General features: G+C 43.2%; 1 protein-coding gene across 4 annotated transcripts in view; it reads right to left on the minus strand.

Annotated features, from left to right (window-relative positions):
• The window catches only part of ALS2 (alsin Rho guanine nucleotide exchange factor ALS2), a 43,491-nt gene extending 27,384 nt beyond the window's left edge, over positions 1-16,107 (minus strand). The window contains exons 1-8 of one of the 4 annotated variants that reach the window (XM_035137331.2): positions 16,017-16,107; positions 11,916-11,985; positions 10,881-11,035; positions 9,527-10,437; positions 4,140-4,500; positions 2,161-2,329; positions 1,707-1,803; positions 271-348 (exon numbers count right to left, since the gene is read on the minus strand). In XM_035137331.2, coding sequence (XP_034993222.1) covers positions 271-348; positions 1,707-1,803; positions 2,161-2,329; positions 4,140-4,500; positions 9,527-10,437; positions 10,881-11,035; positions 11,916-11,935 — 1,791 coding nt within the window. In that variant the 5' untranslated portion in view covers positions 11,936-11,985; positions 16,017-16,107. Of the gene's footprint in view, positions 1-270; positions 349-1,706; positions 1,804-2,160; positions 2,330-4,139; positions 4,501-9,526; positions 10,438-10,880; positions 11,036-11,915; positions 11,986-15,835; positions 15,935-16,016 lie in introns of those variants that run through there. The other 3 variants (XM_035137352.2, XM_060281808.1, XM_035137342.2) reach the window with 3 other exon arrangements.
• Between the last annotated feature and the right edge of the window lie 2,737 nt (positions 16,108-18,844).

The raw sequence follows: 18,844 nt of genomic DNA on the forward strand, positions 1-18,844 counted from the left end.
GTTGTTCCCGATTTGCACTGTTTGGGAGCAGCAGTGAAAGGTCAGGGGAAACCTCAATCCCTATCAAGAGAGACACAGGGTACTAGAGACTACATTATTTGCTGTCTACAAAGATGAGCCAACTCCCCTACCAATATACACGATACAAAGAGGAAAAGCTGCTCGTTAAGCTTGAAGTCCACATAAATAACTACCATTGCTCTAGGAGGAAACTATGTCACAAATAGTACAGTACTGCTTTTCTTTTTTTTAAAAAGACACATATAGTACCTTTGCAAGGCGAGGGACTGTGGTTGGAGAACTTAAGTGACTAAGCTGCCCAAAGGTATTGCTGCCCCATGAATATACCTGTGTAAAAAGATCAATGGGAAGGGGTGGTGGGAAAAGATAGTCATTTTCAAATAATTAAGATTACAGTATGTTAGGAGACTACAGTATTATATGAATGAACAGAAGTCCATCCAGATATTATTTCCTACCTTTTGCAGAAGTAAATCTCCTTTTTAGGAGCAGAATGGTAAATGTATGAAGCTATACAGTTCACCACCCTATAGATCAGAGGCAAGTTCATTTTAAGTACCTATTGCCCACAGGAGCCATGGGCAGAATGCCCTTCCCTCACCACCCAATAACCTCAACCAGTGGTTCACAGTGGCAGGATTGAGTTCTGGAGCCCCCATTTTTGGAAGAAGGAGGAGGAGGAGGAGGAGGAGGAGGAGGAAGAAGAATGAAAGAACACTAAACTGTTCTTGAACTGTCTGTCTTGGTTCAGATGCAATAGGAAACCATTAGTTTCTCAATAATAAACATGTGCAAACCTCAGCAAGTTGTGGGCTCATGTTTCCACTTTTGATTTTGACCCAAAGCTTCCACTTTTGATTTTGATTTTAAAGCAAACCCCGGTCACATCAGGGCTGAGGAACCTGAACCCTCCAGATGCTGTTGAACTCTCAATTTCCAGGCCAGCATGGCTAACGGACAGGGATGAGGGATGCTGCAGTTGAACAGCATCTGGTGGGTCACAAGTTTCCCATCCCTGATTTAAACCTAGTTAGCGAGAGCAAAGTAGGATCTCCCAACAGATATATTACACGTTTCACTCTCTGTCTCCATCTTTTTTACACCCTGCCCTTCTTTATTATGGGTGTTGGGGAAAATTCTTGTGCATGTCCAGCCTCTCTCTTATTATACCCTTTCTCCCTCTCCTTCTCTTCCTCCCCCTCCTTTAAACTACTGCCACTCTATTTTCTGGCATTTCTGCCATTATTTCTTTTCTGCCTGTCATTTCCAAGTTCCTTGCTGCTGCCCATTCGTACTGGGGAAGAATTATACCAGCACTGATCCCAAAAAAATTTGAGTCATGAGGACAAGCCAGAACAAAAGTCATCTGGTACCGGTAGTTCATATCCTACACACAATTCACTAGCTAGTTACCTCTGCTTTTGGAGAGGTGTACACCAATCTTTTTCTACATTTCAGGAGAAGTATTGATATAGATGTGTATGCTTTTTTTAAAAAAAGTCTAAGCTCAGATACACACATCCATACAAAATATATACACCTATGTAAAAAGGCACCAAAGTCCGTTATGCGTGCTGCTCAAGTTTCCTTTTCCCAAAAGTGAAATGTGAGTTTGACCTAGGAAAAACAAGCAGATCCCATTATAACCCCTTGGGGGGAAAGCAAACAGTATTTCACCCTCATACCTGCGATTTGGCAGTGAGTGCCAAGGAATGGTGGCCACCAGCAGACAAATGAATTACTTCCTTCCCATCAAGACTTTTTACACAAAGTGGTTGGAGCCTATGAACCCACAAAACAGAATCAGAACCCACAAGGTAAACACACAGGACATCTACACACACGAAATGATATATTCCATAGGAATAAGGAGACAGATTCCAATGCATTTAAGGTATCGGTAGCAATATAGATGAAAATATCAAGCAAATCTTGATCCCAAGCTGTTGTGTTGTTAGATGTTTGTCATCTAATGATTGCAGAGGGTTGGACTAGATGGCCCCTGGGGGTACCTTCCAGTTCTATGGTTCTATGATATAATGAAGCATTCAACAGCACACAGACAAACAGCTATAGATGATCAGCCCCCACTATCACTGCCTATTGGCATGGAACTGATTTCCCTCAGTGAAACCTTACCTTGGCAGAGTATCACCATGACCTAGCTGCCCTTCTTTTCCTTTACCCCAGCTCCACACCTCTGTTCGCAGAGATGGGAGAAGGGCATCAGCTTCGCCACTGTAGGTTGGTGTGAGTGCCACAGTCCTCATCTTGGCTCGTCCAACTTTCCTCAAGAGCCTTGGAGAAACTTAACACGGGAAACAAAAATAAATCTGTAAGTGTACAGACACTAAAATATAACATTTCGGAGGGCTGATTCACAAAGTCATTTGGGAACATCAGGATGTTATGAAGATGTTGACTAAGCAATATGCAACAAGTATGGCTTGGTCAAACAGTGCTGTTTCATTTTAAACTGAAAATGCAATATGTCACCTTGCAACACCTTCAAGTTGTCACCTTGTCAATCCAGGTCAGCAAACCCAAAATAAACTCCAAGATTAACACAGACACATACACTTAAGGGCAACTCACATCTGTAGTTCAGAGCACACTGGGTAGTTAATTTGAATGAGATCTGTCATTTTGTTTTCCCGAGAATGGAATGTGCTTGTGAGGACAGAAGATGTACCATGCTCCCAAGTGCCACATATGAAGGAGGAAACTGCAGCATAACTACCATTCTAGTCTTCTAGAAACTGCAGGGAAGATGAAGGCTAGTCTGTGTCTGAAAAAGAATTCTACCCTAGGTAAAACCTTAAGGCAGGGTTTCTCAAACTTGGGTCTCCAGCTGTTTTGGGACTACAATTCCCATCATCCCTAACCACTAGTCCTGGATGATGGGAGTTCTAATCCAACAGCAGCTGGAGCCAAGTATGGGAAACCTTGCCTTAAGGTTATCTTACGTTTGAAATGCAACACGTTTGCGGAAACAATTCAGAGACAAGAGTTGGGGCAGTAGTGTATTCTTAGACCTCTTATTTACCTACTACATACTTAAGACTAAAGGGAAACATTAAGGAACATTGCAAACACAGGAGACTGCATCAAAACTTTTACAGCAACATCTAGCTACCTCTGCTTTACATAAAAACTTGCCTTAGGTAGGAAAGGGATAATGTTAAGTAGCTTGCTTCCTTCCTTTTTCCTTTCTGGCACAAGATGGATTACCAAATTGATTGCGGACCTGCCTTAGCAATTCATAATTCAAGGCAATCCACTTGGGTAAATATTTTAAAGCACTCTGCAAATTAAAAGTGCTGCATAAATGAATAATCGTGTGCAGAATACAAGAGGGCAGTTCCTGGCCCCCTGCCCTTAGACTGCACCTGTCCCAAGAGTTCCTTAAGTTAGGGAAGCTCCTCTTTAGGGGCTGCAAGTGAAAAGACTCTTACTGTTAAGACTCTTACTGAAGAAGTGTGCATGCACACGAAAGCTCATACCAAAATAAAAAACTTAGTTGGTCTTTAAGGTGCTGCTGGAAGGAATTTTTTTATTTTGTTTCGACTACGTCAGACCAACACGGCTACCTACCTGTAACTGTTAAGACAACTGTTGATCTAAAAAATGCATGCACTGCTGTTATTAGCGCACCAAATTTTTGAGATCAACAGTTGTCTTAACAGTGACAGTGTACTTGCAGCCTCTAAAGAGGAGCTTTTGTGATTTTTCTACTATATGAAAAATATCCAGGTTGGTGGACAGTGGTAGCAGTTGGTGTGTTTGAGCTCAATGTGGTGATTTGACCTATTTCAGGGGATGGGTGAGTTGTTTATATGGTTTTATTAACTTGCACTGTGCTTTGCTTTTAATTATTTTGGCTTTTACATACTGCGCTGTGTATTTTACTATATTTGTAAACAGCTTTGAGATGCTTGCTTAAAAATTAGTAACAAGGTTAATAAATAAGAACAAAGTAACAATGTGCATTTTAAAAATTGATTGATAATCAATGTAAGGAAAAATATATGCGCCCTGTCACACACAGAAATTACACATCAAGAAAGAACAAAAATCCCCAAGATGCGTAACGTTGGAACCACCTATGAGCATCTCACCTTGGGAGAGCAAACCAGGTAAGGAAAGCCTTCGACAGACTCCTTCAGATTCCTCTTCTCGAATATCCACCAAGCTGGAACTCTTCTTTCCCTGCATTGACTCCAGCCTGACCTGCTCCTCTCGGCTGTCCTTAACTCCATCCAGGCTTGGAGAGCCAGCGCTAGGTGGGGATACTGTGTCACCTGGAACTGTGCCATAGAAGTTCATTACCTTCTTCAGAGACAAGGCCCCAGCTTCACAGGTAGCAGCAACTCTTACACCAACTGCTGATGCACAAGAAGCTACCAGGCTGTTAAGGGCAGATGTGCCTGGACCTGGTGGACTGGGTAGGCAAGCAGTGAGGTCCTCTTCTTGAGACTGCTAGAAATACAGTAAAAGAAACCCCACAAAATCTAATTAGAACAAGCAAACCCAGAGTAAAGAAGCTTTAAAATAAGATCATAATCTCTACTCTTCTGCTTGATTACCATCAAAATCTGGTTTGCCTGACAAGGTAAACCAAATTATGGCTTTCAGGGATTGTGCAAACATGAGGGCTCTTGGGAAGTACCCGGTAGTTTGCTTCACTACTCCCTGGTTCTTTTTGGTCCCACACCAAAAGGAGCTAAGCCAAGGTTTTGGCCAAAAGGCTACAGCTCATAGTAAGGAGGCACTCGGGTTCAGTATGGGAGCAAGTAGAAACAGGAAGAGCAAAACGAAAGCAAGCGCCACTCTAAGAGCTTGCATGTTCGAGTAGTTCCAGTAAGCCATTGTTTGGCTGAATGTCTAATGCAAACCAGGCCAAAATCTAATTGAGCATGTGTACTTTTCATGATTTTATTCAAGCCTGAATTGAGGATTGGTTATTCAACTTACATTATTTGTAAAATTACATATTTGGTTATAACAAAAGTCTGTTCGCTGGAAATATGGTCACCCCCCGCCCCAATTAATTTTTTTGACCTCAGTTTAAGACAGCTTTTCCTTCAGGCCTGTGGAAGTGGACAGTTGAAATAATCTGTTTCTCTGCTGCTGAATTACTGCTTTAGGGTGTCTAATGGTTTTATTTGATACTAGCTGTACCCGCCATGCGTTGCTGTGGCTCAGTCAGGGGCCCCGGAGGAGGAGGAGTGGGTGGGTGGGTGGGTGGGGTGTGCTGGTAATACAGAAATGGTATCTGTTCCTTTGACGTCCACTGGAGAGAGCTATTTATTCCCACAAAATCATGTTTTTACCTGGGACAGGTGTTACATTGTGTAATCTAACTTTATACAAACACTTGCATATTGGACAGGAACATTGTGTCCAAATTTCAACGCAAACGGTCAAGCAGTTTTGGAGACAGGTCATCGAGTACAAACATGCACCTTTTACATTTTTATATATATAGATTTTTAATGAAATGCTATGCACCACACTGAAAGCCTTGTGGCTGAAGGGCAGGTTATAAATATAATAAATGCAATTATATTAGAAAGCCAGCTATTGCAGTCACTAGCTTATTTAAGACAATAATAACAACAATAATGAAGTGAGTTAAGCCAAGGATCAATACCTCAACGGTTGTACAAGATTCAGACCCAGGTTAGAAGAACATATGGCACAAGTTTATTTTTTTGGGGGGGGACTGTGAAATTATGTCTCTGAATTAGTTTCAGAGCAATTGTACAATTGTGAAGCATTCTTCCACACTCTCCAAAGAGTAGCATTACTTTTGTATGCAGTTCTTGACTCACTGCAAGGCTACTATTTCTTACTACTCACATGCTATGCTTGTTTACCTCATTTGTTTTGGACAGAGTGTGTGTTAATATCATGTGTTAGGAGTCTAAGGATGCTGTATCTTGTGTTTCAAGGGAGACTAGGTTAGAAAACAACTAGGTTTCCCAACAACTGGGTTAGGAAATATATCTTCCAAGGATATTCTAGGTAAAGTGGGTCATTTCCTCATAAATAATCTGAGACAGGGGGGAAGGCTATCTAATGCTCATTTTCATGAGATTCCATTCCGTGATATCACCCCATTTAAAAGTGTCTTGGGCTGCTCTTAGGAATGCAGTTTTAGAGCTTTCTCTAGAACAGGGCTGCCCAAAGATCTTTTGCTGCCTGAGGCAGAGAAGCAAAGTCCCCTCTCCCTAAGTCAAGGTATGCAGCATCCAAGGTCAGGTAAACTATTTTGGCACCCGAGGCAGAAAATCCCAGAAGCACTCTTACACCCCACTGGCATTAAAAATACAATGATGCATTAACTAAGATTTGGCTGTCCCTTCCATTGCCCTATCAATCAGCTGTTTGAGGCAGCCACTTCACTATGCCTAATGGTAGGGTCAGCCCAGTTCCAGGAGTATATATTACACATAGAAGGTAACCATGGCTAGACTATGACTGGGCTTGGGATTTTGAGAGGTTTTTCAAGGCTTGGCACTCAGGCATACAATGGACACGTGTACATCCTATCCTGAAATATTTTTCTTTTTTCTAATAGAGAAATATTTTAGATGTCTTTTCAAGATTTTTAGATACAGCTGGTGTGTGGAACCTTTGGCCCTCCAGATGTTGCTGAACTCCATCAGCCCCAGAAAACCTGACCAATGATGGGAGTTGTAGTCCAGCAACATCTGGAGGGCAAAAGGCTCCCTACATCTAGGTTAAAGGATAAAAATCACAAACAATTTCTGGTGGTTGATTCACGTAATTATAAAAGTAGTCCTACTTAAACAAAACAAAAACCAACCTCTCAACAATTTCTGAAGTACACGTGTGCAATTCCAACCCCCCACCCCACCCAGAATAAAGTGCTAAGGAACGCTGAGCTCTAAATTCTCAGCTGGATGCCAAAGCTGAAAAACAAGAACTGCTGGGGACTGAACTTAAGTGCCCTTTATATGTAGTCAACTGCACATACGCAGCCCTGGCTTGAAAAAGCTCTCAACTACACACAGAACAGCAGTTCAAGACTCTGTAGTATGAACTGAAAAGGGGGTAAATGCCTTGTTCACAAAGCAGGGCTGTTTTGACCATAGCCACAGGAAAAGTCAGCATAATTTTATTTGTTACGGCCAAACGGGAAATATTTAGACACAGACTGCTTGGGCAGTGATCTTTTCATTATAGAAAAATCAAGATTGGCACACCACCTAACACTGCAGCACAAAAGTATCCAGAATACAAAAAAATTGTTTTGAGGTGGCGCTGTGGGTTAAACCACTGAGCCTAGGGCTTGCTGATCAGAAGGTCGGCGGTTCGAATCCCTGCAACAGGGCGAGCTCCCGTTGCTCGGTCCCAGCTCCTGCCCACCTAGCAGTTCGAAAGCACATCAAAGTGCAAGTAGATAAATAGGGACCGCTCCGGCAGGAAGGTAAATGGCGTTTCCGTGCGCTGCTCTGGTTCGCCAGAAGCAGCTTTGTCATGCTGGCCACATGACCCGGAAGCTGTCTGTGGACAAATGCCGGCTCCCTCGGCCTATAGAGCGAGATGAGCGCCGCAACCCCAGAGTAGGACACGACTGGACATGATGGTCAGGGGCCCCTTTACCTTTACCTTTATTGAACTCCTGGGTTTTTGTTCATTATCAAGAAAGGAAATCATCAGACATCATCTTAACCTCCCATGATACTGAGTAGCAACTAAATGACACAGGCAAATTTAGATGAGGAATCTATTCTGCTTCTCCCACTTTTGGCACTAAATGAAGTCTTGGTGATTCTACCACCCTTACGAGAGTGGAAGAGAACTTTCTGTGGAAGCTGCTAAATGGGGGGAATTGCCTCCCCACAGAGGTGCAGCTTCATTGAACTGCTAGTGCACTAGACTGAAGATGCTCCTCTTTATTCTGGCCTCTGTCAGTTAAGGTGTTTTATTTTGTGAGACCAACCTCCTTCGTTAAATTTATGCAATTATTTCCATGTGGAATGACTTTACTTGTTTATCATAGTAAAGGTTGCATCTGTTTTTATAATTGTATATGAAATTGTTGTAACCTGCACTGCGACCTTATGGTAAAGAAGTAAGAACTCTTGTAAGAAGTACATCATAAAACAGGCAATTACTTCCCTTTAGTAGGAATCCTGTAAAGATTATAAAATGTGCTGTAAAGATTATACAGTGGTACCTCCGGTTACGAACTTAATTCGTTCCGGAGGTCTGTTCTTAACATGAAACCATTCTTAACCTGAGGCGCGCTTTTGCTAATGGGGCCTTCTGCTGCACGCGACTTCTGCTCGCATCCCAGTGCAAAGTTTGCTTCCAGGAGCACCTACTTCCGGGTTAGCGGAGCTCGTTACCTGAAGCATTTGCAAGGAGGACGGTACGTAACCAGAGGTATTACTGAAAAATGCTGAATAAATGTGTAGCATATATAGATCTTCTTTGATACTGTGGAGTTTATTTAATAAAAAGACATGAGGGAAGCGTCTACAACAAATGCTTCTTTGGTATAAACTATCCACAGAACAGAAGTTGCCCGACACTGAAAGCAATGCTAATATACAAATAATGAATTAAATCTTCGCTGCACACCCACAGAACAATCTGCCTCTCTTGGTAGACACAAAGCATGTGTTAGGCATAGGCAACTGTTTAGTTTTGCATAGTGTTCAGCAGCATTCAAAATACAAAGTAAGAAAAAAGAAACTACCGTATGTTTCACGATCTATGTTTAATTTATAACATTAAGCCATTTCCCCTTAGAGGTGAGGGAAAGGCACCATTTCCCCAGAATTCAGTCACAGTACTGAGAACAGGTTCTGCCATTAAACCTCTGTAAAGCCCAAGTTAAGTTGTGGGGAACTTTGTCCTTTCTTTTTCTGCTTTACACCAAACAACCAGAGTTAAATATTCCGCACAAATCTATAGAACATATCCATAACACTGACTGCTGTCAATCAGATCACAATAAAAGAACCAATACCAATTAGCTGCATGAATCCACCTGTCTACTAAGATGTTCCTGGGAGACCCCTCTCCAAGTGAGTTTGATGAAAACAAATAACAGGGTCTTCTCAGTTATGGCACCTTGACTCTGGAATGCACTTACCAAAAAGACTCATTTGGCACCAAGTCTACATTTTGAGTGCCAGCCCAGGTGAAGGACCTTTTGATTTAATAAACAAAACAATAATTCCCAAACCCTACACAGTTTAAAAGGCCATATATTGTTTAATTTGTCAAAAGCCTGGGAGAAGAGGAATTTATTTTTCTACTACTCTTGCATTTCTTTTGTACAGGATTTTTTCTACTGTTTAAATCGTGCGGGCTTTGGACCACAGCTTAAGGGGAAGACATAAGCTATGTCTCCTTCAGAACCATAGCTCTCATTTAAAGTCACATTCTCAGGAACCATCAGAACTTTGCAGGACAGCATGATCAAAGTACAGCAATGAAAGCACAGCCTAGTGATTGTGGGTACCTGCTCAGGTTGTTGATCCATTGGCTTTTCATTTACTGGATGATCCGGAAGACTTGTCAAGTGCTGCTTTGTTGTCACCTTGTCCATTATCAAGAGGTTTCCTGGACTAGAAATGCCACTGTCTTCCTGGGCATCGCTGTTTGAAAACACACTTGCTGCATCATACTCTGCGACAGCGAGTGCCTGGTCTTCTGTAAGCGTTTTCTGACAATCGTCACCTTGACTGCTTGTTATACTCTTCCTCTCCAGAGTTTCCAGAGAGGAGCAAGAGATGTGGCATTCCGAGTGGGAGTCAGCTAGAACCACCCCTAATGGACAGCAATGGCTATCAGAGATAATGACATGGTCTTCTTTGTCAGTCATGGTGATCAGGAGTTGGCTGCAGTGATTGCATCTCTCCGGAATAGGCTTTATGTCTTGAGTAGGGAGGCACTGCACAAGAGCCAGGCTGTGAGAAGCTCCGCAAGCAATCTGAAGCACAACGCGGCCTGCCAGGTACTCGACCTTTTGTGGTTTGGTAACTGGGAAAGTGTTGGTTATGAGCCCCAGCTGACAGCCACTTCCCCACGCCCATATCTCCCTGCTTAGGGAGAGTGCCAAGGTGTGCTCCTCTCCACATGCCAGCTGCAAAATCCGTACTGGCAAGGGATGGCTAGCTTCAGAGTCAGAAATACTGACGGGTTTGGGTTCCGGCACAAAGGCCTGGTTGGTCACGGCACATTGGCCGGCAGAATTTCCACCCCACATGTAAACGTCGCCACCTTCAGTCACTGCTCCACAGTGGAAGCTGCCAGCTGCCACTGTAACAACATGTTGTCCATTCAAAGCCTTTTCCAAGATGGGACAGTTGATATAAGTATCTTCCAACTCAACCCTCCAGGGAAGCTTTCCAAAACTGTAAACCTCACCACCTGAAACAAATACACACACACACTGAAAATACTAGAGAATCAGTCTATTAATAAGCTAGTTTTCATTGGTTCTGAAGGCAAATTTACAGAGAAATCTGCCCACAAAGCAAGGTCCTACATATGAAAGAACTGATCTAGGACAAAAATCTTGAATAAATTTTTAAAGAGTTTTGACATCATATTTCTTCACGAGAACATGCATGGCTCAGTTCTTGCCTTTCTTTGGCTATACCAAATTCATTAAGAAGAGGTAGAGAGGTATAATCCAAACGTGCAATTATAAATATTTTTTAAAAAAATATGAAAACCAGTTTCCATCCTCATAAAATGCAACTGTGGAAAATCAGTAACTTCAAAATTTCATTTTACAAATGCTATTTTATTATTATTAAATAATTATCTTAAATATTAAATAATGCTCTTAGCCAACCAGCGTTCCATACCATCTGAGAGAAGCACACCATGGTTTATGCCGACTGCTGCCTGCAACACTGTCTTTCCACTCCAACCTGGAAGTCTTTCAGGATCTGGACAACAGCAACCAGCCTGCCACGTATAGACCAGGCCTCTCTCTCGCGCTCCCTCTTGGTCTGCTGAACTATGTAGCAAAATAAATAAAATGCTGATAATGTAAGATTAATTTAAAGTCTACACAAGTTTAATTCGGAGGAAACTGTTTTGCACGTATGCGTGACGCGTCAGCTGCACTTCATTCTCAGAATGAAGATTTTATCTATATGTAATATCCAGGAGGGCAACTCATTGTTAAATACCAAACACCTGTAGAAGGAAGTCTTAAGAGCATGTTTGCACACGCTCAACATCGGTCTGCGAAAGTTTAAAGCATCCAATGTGCCTATTCCCAGTATCCCTTGTACAGACAAGACAGGGAAGCAGCGCAGCACAAATTATATGGTAAATTATATTTGACAATGACCAGGGAGACATAGGTTTAAACTCCCACTCAACTACTAAGCTCAATGGATGGCTTTGGGCCAGTATCTCTGCCTGGCTGTTCACTACTAGGAACAATTAGAAGCAAACTTTTATACTTTAAAATGCTGTGAACCAAAAATGGCTATTTGTTTTCCTTTTCCCGTATCCTCTGGTTCCAATGAAGAGTCAAGAGTTTAAATTGGTGTGCTGGAATACCATCAATTATTATTTCCTGGGCTTAATATGTTATACTGGTTTAAATGTATATTAAATCAGACTTGTGAGTAAGTTCAGAAACCTTACTAGCCTGCAAAAGGCTTTTACTCTGCCTGCCTATACACAGGTAGCCATTTCTGCCACCTCAACAGTCTGAAATATTCACTTGTTTCCAATTTGTAAGATGCCCCATACCTACTGGACCAAAGGTGATTCTTCCTTGTCACAGGCAAGTGGATATTTACAAGCTGGCATCCAACATTCTATTAGTTTGATTTTTTTTGCACAACCTGTCTAGATGTAGCATCAAATACAAATAGGCTTACCTTTCTTCTTTAGGGTCCATCAGTCAGCAAGAACATGCCATTACCAAATCATTCTTCTTTGAGATCGGAACTGTTAAGACGAAAGCAAAACACAAGTTTAGCTGCTGAAGTACATGTGGAAAAGCATTTCCTACATGGTGCAAGAAAGCAAAAAAAAAGGCACCACAGCTTTAACATCCACAGAAGCCTGGAATGCGTAAAATTTTATATGCTATGCCATTAAAAAAATAAGAAACAAAAGCTCAACAGAATTACTCTGCCCACAGATTTCATGAAAGGCCTTTTCACTGCAAGTTTTTTTAAAAGAATGCTCCTACAAGACAGACCTTTTCAGTTAGCACCACTCTTATGACCAGCTGTTAAAGTGTCCAATTAGGACAGTCATAGCCCTCAGAAGAAAGTTGTGATTATTCAACAACACTCTCTTTCCTTAGGAAAAGCAAGTTTTTAACATACGTTTTCAGTTTCAAGAGATCTCTTATATACACAGTTGCAGAACAACAATCATGGCTGCTTCTCACATTTCCATACACAAGATTATACAGTACTTATAAAGCTGGAACTGTGTGTGTATTGTAGACCTCCCCCCCACCCCACCCCAAAAAACAGCTCCTTGCCATGATACAAGTAAGAAAACCGCACAAGTGTTATCTCTTCCCTCGTGATACACATATTCTGCTGCTGGGCAGCCATAAACACATGCCATGCCAAGAAACAATGGAATTTCCCTATAATTCAGCATCCCTATTTCCTTACTGAGATTTAGAAAAATCTGATATGAGAAACAACTTTACAGGTTAAAAACAAAACAAAAATTTCTATTTACTAATGACCTCACATTACCTTGCATATATAATTTAGCTCCATAAGTACCAGTATATATTACTCAAAACAAAGACTCTTGTAGCACCATAAAGACTAACAAATTTAGTATGGGATAAAGCTTTTGTAGATTGCAGTCTACTTTATCAGATGCTTGGATTTTAATCCTAAATATTGCTGCTCTGTGTCACTGTGGTGTTTGCACAGTGAGGTCGGCCCAGCCTATTCCCAGAACTTCTATACTGTATTCTGCTGCCTCTGGCAAGATACACACTAGCGGCCATCATTAAATTTGTGAAGCTATATCATAGCTGCCAAGTTTTCCCTTTTCTCGCGAGGAAGCCTATTCAGCATAAGGGAATTTCCCTTTAAAAAAGGGAGAACTTGGCAGCTATGGCTATATTTTAAACCCGATTTTAGTTTTGTTTTGTAAGAGAATGTTTGGTTATTTTCTTTCATGTTGCCTTACTGCTTTGATGATAAAAGAAGTAACACACAGAGAACCATCACCTGAACATCAAATTGTGCTCATATTCCCCTAAGGCCTTTTTAAAAACTTCCAGTACCACATTATAAAAAGAATAAAGACAACAAGCAGGAACCAACTGGCATACCTAATAAGTGCACAGTGGTTACTTTAAATGTCACCAGTTCAATTACTTATGACTGTCAGGAAAAACTAAAGGATTCTCATAGCAGCTTTACTCCACCCCTCCTGGCTATCATAGGTTCTTAATCTAGTTCCAAGTGCCTGCACTTGATTCACTTCCTCCCAAGTATGGTAGCTACTGTAGCTCTAGGCTTCCAATTTCACGCACCACCCTTGGGGAAGTTGTGGGAGAATCCAGGAGGAGGCTGCAGAATCATACAATATTGCCACTTCCTCAAACAGGGTGCCACTTGAGGCTGCTAGCACAAGTTTTGTTGGCTCCAGGGGTTCCCACTTATGTTCATGGCCACCACATATCTTGTTCCTCTCCCACAGAAGAGATTTCCTTGGGATGAATGAAGTACACATTTTAGAAGTTAAGCCCCACTGAACCCATGGAAGAATGGAACATACTTCTGAGTAAATTTGATTGATGTTGCATTGACATTTGAGAATGCAAAACCCATGGCGAATTAAAGTAGGAAAACTGAAAACTTAACAGCATTCAGGATTAAAGGAACAATTAATGCAGATTTTTAAAAAAAGTTATGGAAAGAAAATGTAACCAAACATTACAACATTTAGAGCAAGACATGTAAACTACTGGAAGCTCTTCAAATGTTGCAGATGTGTAACAATATTCCAGAATTAAAGATGCAAGACTTCACCATTTCCTGGCCACTTCCCTATACACTTTTTAAAAATGCTGCACAAGGAAATTGCCTCCCATCCCTGTCTTCAGATTGAAATAAAAACTAAGCAAAAACTGCTGACTGGTCATTTAACCATATCTTTATTCCCATGAACATCTGATTCAGCAATATAAAAGAAAACAGGATACACTTAAATAAAAAAGTGTCACATCTTCCACTATGGAAGCCAATCTTGAAAATCAGAACTCTTATTCTTAAGGCAATTGATTTAAATTAAGTTCTCAGACGGACTATTTATCCAGTATATGGGTTAATTTAAATGAAACAAATGTTATTAATGTGTTATTTTAAATATGGCACTCCCAAATTGAAAAATTGTTTTGCTGTGATTAATGTATGATGAATTGTTTGTTTCTGTTTTGTTTTTTATATGGGCCAATGGCCGCAATAAACTAATTAATTTAAGGCAATCTGATGGCAACTGCAGACAAACTTGTAAACACTTCCAATCCCAATTTTCATTCCCTTTAAGGTAAGATTATGGCTGCCAGGTCTGTATTCCATTAATTCCCAAAACAATATGGCTGCCCTTGAAGATAATGGCATCAGTTAAGACATCAGACCAAGCAAATGCTGCCATGGGGAATGGGAAGGAACCACAGTTTCTCCAGTAGCTGCAGTTGCAGAAAAATGCTTCTTTTCCAGCCAACAGGACTATTACACCCACAGTGCTGCAGGAATGCCTCTGGAACAGTGTCTTGTTCTTATTGTATGTGAGGCCGGACGTAACACTGTGAGATCTGCATCAAAATGTTGCAGTGTAGTAGGCCCCATGTTCAGGGTTCCATGCATTCAGGGATGCTCCATTCCATTGTAAAATAATCGCAAATCTTTGTCCCTGTCCTTCAAAATACAGTTGTCCCTTGGAGGCCTCTTCAGTCATCTGCTGGGTGCTAGCTTCCATATCTTTGCAAAAATATATTTGAAGGTGGGGGGGGGGGAGAGAGAGACTATCCCTCAGTAGCAAGGCTGGCCTTGATCCATTTAATTAAGCAGGAACAGAGATATCACTAGCTGCGACTATGGAGAGCAAAGCAGTAGCAGCAGCAAACACAAACAATCTCCCCCTGGAAAAGCAAGCTGTTTGGAAAGGCCCTAAGCCGCAGCTGGGAAGGAGGACCAATGCGATCACACATTGATACCTTGCCAGATAGTTGGTTTTCCACACACACACACACACACACACACACACACAGAGAGAGAGAGAGAGAGAGAGAGAGAGAGAGAGAGAGACCTGTGCAAGGTACAGAATGAAACATTATCTAGCTAGCCCTTCTAAGAGACAGGCAAAAACTGTATTCTGAGTGGTGGAGGGGGAAAGGACAGAACTCCAAAATTCAACAGGTTCACACTTGATGCTAGTCAAGTCTCTTAACGTTTACGTAGGAAGGAAGGGAGTGGAAACAACAACATCCCCTTCCCTTCACGACGGGAAAAGGCCACAGCGCTTTTGAGGTGAGGGACCCCATATATATATATACAGTATATATTCGCAGGTTCGACTTGTGGAAACGAAAACAGATAGGTGGCGGTGCCTCCCCCCCTCCCTACAGAAAAAAAGAAAATAAATTTCATGCTGGTTTATTAAAGGACAGCAAGCAGCCCACAGCAATGATGCCAATGAGAGCAATGACGACAGGCAGGTGAGGGCTGGTTCCAGATGTGAGGCGGGCGACGTCCGTTTTTTTCTTCCCCCCACTCCCGCGCGCTAAGCACGTGACTTAAGTTTCACTCACCCCTCGGGTGGGGTAGAGGAGGAGGGAAAGGGGGCTCAAAGCAAGCAGCGGTTGAGAGTTGGCGCGCGAGCCGCTCGGAACCCGGCGTCGTCCTCCTCCTCCTCCTCCTCCCGTACTAACCACCCCTCTCCCTCCCCCTCTCCCCCCTCCCGTGCGTGTGTGGCGTGACCCCCCCCCTCACCTGCAACCGTGCGCCTTACGCTGTAAGCCGCCGAGCTCCCCGCCGGCTTCTAGGGACGCTCCAACCAGCTGATTCACGTAAAGAGCGAGCGGGAGGGCGGGGCCTGGTGGGCCCTGGGGGCGGGGTCAGGCTTTCGGCTTCTGCTGAGGGAAGATTAGTAAAGAGGCTGGGAAAGCGAGGGCGGGGGTGGTAGGCCGGGCGGAGAGCGCGCGAGAACGGGGCCTCGAGTGGGACAAACTAGTGCGAGGGGCAGAACGAACTTCTGCCAACCTGGGTTTTCTCACGCACGGCGAGGCACCGTCCCTTCAGCGCGCGCGCGCACACACACATTTTATACGCATATGTGAGGTGGGTGCTTTAGCTGAGATTCCTACATTGCAGGGGGTTGGGATAGATGACCCTTGGGATCCCTCCCAACTAGGGTTGCCAGACTCAAGAGTGGACAGGACTTCTGTGCCTTTAATTGCCCTGCTCTCTTTTGAGTCTGGAAACCTTAAAGAGAAACCAGCAGACCCTTTGCTTGGAAATTAAACAAAGGGTCTGCTGGTTTCTCTTTAAGGTTTCCAGACTCAAAAGAGAGCAGGGCAATTAAAGGCACAGAAGTCCTGTCCACTCTTGAGTCTGGCAACCCAACTCGACCATTCTATTATCCAGTGCTGGATTTACATATAAGCTAAAGAAGCTATAGCTTAGCCCCCCCCCCCCAATAAAGGGGAAAAATCTGTCTCTACATTTCCAAAATATAAAACAACACGTAAAATAAAACCGACATACAGCAACAGTGTTTTGTGTTGTGTAGGCTCCTATGATGTAAGTTATGGGCCCCGTCTGCTAGCCTGCTCCCTAAAATATCACTGGTTTGCTCATTTCTATATATAGGGTGCCTACAATCTACATGTGCAAATGGCTTTAGATACCTATTAGGTGCATAAACTATCATATAGCAAATATCCAACACAAAAAACAGCGACAATTTGTTGTTGACAAAGGACAGCTGGACGTAAAAGGCGCCCCTTTACCTTCAGTAGCTGAGGGCCTCATCAAAGCTAAATCCGGCCCTGCTACTATCATCTCTGTGGTACGGAGGAGAGAGCTGACTGGAGGGGACTGGAGTGCCCTAAGCGTCCCCTCAGATACCTGTCAAGGTGCATCATTCTGCCTTTTCTCTGCCGTGGGAAGATGTGGAAAGCATGACAAGACATTTAATAGTCTCCTCTCTGGGCTCTCAGCATAGAATTGTAGGGTTGGAAGGGACCCCAAGGATCATCCAGTCCAACTCTCTGCAATGCAGGGATCTCAGCTAAAGCAGGTGGCCACCCAACCTCTGCTTTAAAACCTCCAAGGAAGGAGAGTCCACCACCTCTTGGAGTCTAATCACTCTTAGTGTCAGGAAGTTCTTCCTGATGTTTAGTTGGAATCTCCTTTCTCATAACTTGAAGGCATTGGGTTTGAGTCCTACCCTCCGGATGTAGGGATGGCGCTGTAGTCTAAACCAATGAGGCTCTTGGGCTTGCCAGTCGATCAGTGGTTCAAATCTAGCGATGGAGTGAGCTCCCGTTGCTCTGTCCCAGCTCCTGCCAACCTAGCAGTTCGAAAGCACACCAGTGCAACTAGTTAAATAGTTACTGTTGCAGCAGGAAGGTAAACGGTGTTTCCATGCACTCTGGCTTCCGTCACGGTGTCCCATTGCGCTGGCCGCATGACCCGGAAAGCTGTCTGTGGACAAACGCCGGCTCCCTCGACCTGAAAGCGAGATGAATGCCGCAACGCCATGGTTGCCTCTGACTGGACTTAACCATCCAGGGGTCCCTCCTTTACCTTAACTGACCCTCTGGAGCAAGAGACAGAAAGCTGGCCGCAGAACCCACCTGGGCACTGTGCTGAACACCAAAGAGTGTCCCAAGTTCAGAGTTGAAAGCCATTGAAGCAGTCAGAGTTCAGGCACTGCCATGAAGAAGCCCAGATTTAAAATTTACTTTAAGCAATGGGTGCAGTAAGCCAGGAGTGTGAAGCTAGCACTCACTCAGAAGCAGAGTTTGGGGAATGCCGGCAGCAGCTGACCGACTTTTAAAAACACCACCTGCTCCACCAATTCAGCATCTTAAGTGGCTGTGATAGGTGAAATTATAACTACCCATCTTCAAAAACACCCTCTCGCTTGGGATTTTGGTTAGTATGCAAGACAGCAGCTCGTGGGTAACGTAATCTAGGTCCTAGCACATGTGACTTCAGGCTGTCCTCATTCATCTCCGGCAGGTATTGCACAAAAATAAATTCAAGTGCTATCCTGGGTGGAATCTACATACAGATTTTTTAAAAGTTCTGAAAATGTTTTTTTTTTTAAAGTTTTTAAAAATACATTGAATTTTCCATAAGGTTCACCACTGCCATCTGGTGTCATATTGTAAGGTAAAGGGACCCCTGACCATTAGGTCCAGTCGTGACCGACTCTGGGGTTGCGGCGCTCATCTCACATTGGCCGAGGGAGCCGGCATACAGCTTCCAGGGCATGTGGCCAGCATGACAAAGCCGCTTCTGGCGAACCAGAGCAGCACACGGGAACGCTGTTTACCTTCCTGCTTGGAGCAGTACCTATTTATCTACTTGCACTTTGACATGCTTTCGAACTGCCAGGTTGACAGGAGCTGGGACCGAGCAACGGGAGCTCACCCCGTCGTAGGGATTCGAACCGCCGACCTTCTGGTCGGCAAGCCCTAGTCTCTGTGGTTTAACCCATAGCTGCCAAGTTTTCCCTTTTCTCGCGAGGAAGCCTATTCAGCATAATGGAAAATCCCTTTAAAAAAGGGATAACTTGGCAGCTATGGTTT

The sequence above is a fragment of the Zootoca vivipara genome, chromosome 1, assembly GCF_963506605.1.
Source record: "Zootoca vivipara chromosome 1, rZooViv1.1, whole genome shotgun sequence".
Lineage (NCBI taxonomy): Eukaryota > Metazoa > Chordata > Lepidosauria > Squamata > Lacertidae > Zootoca > Zootoca vivipara.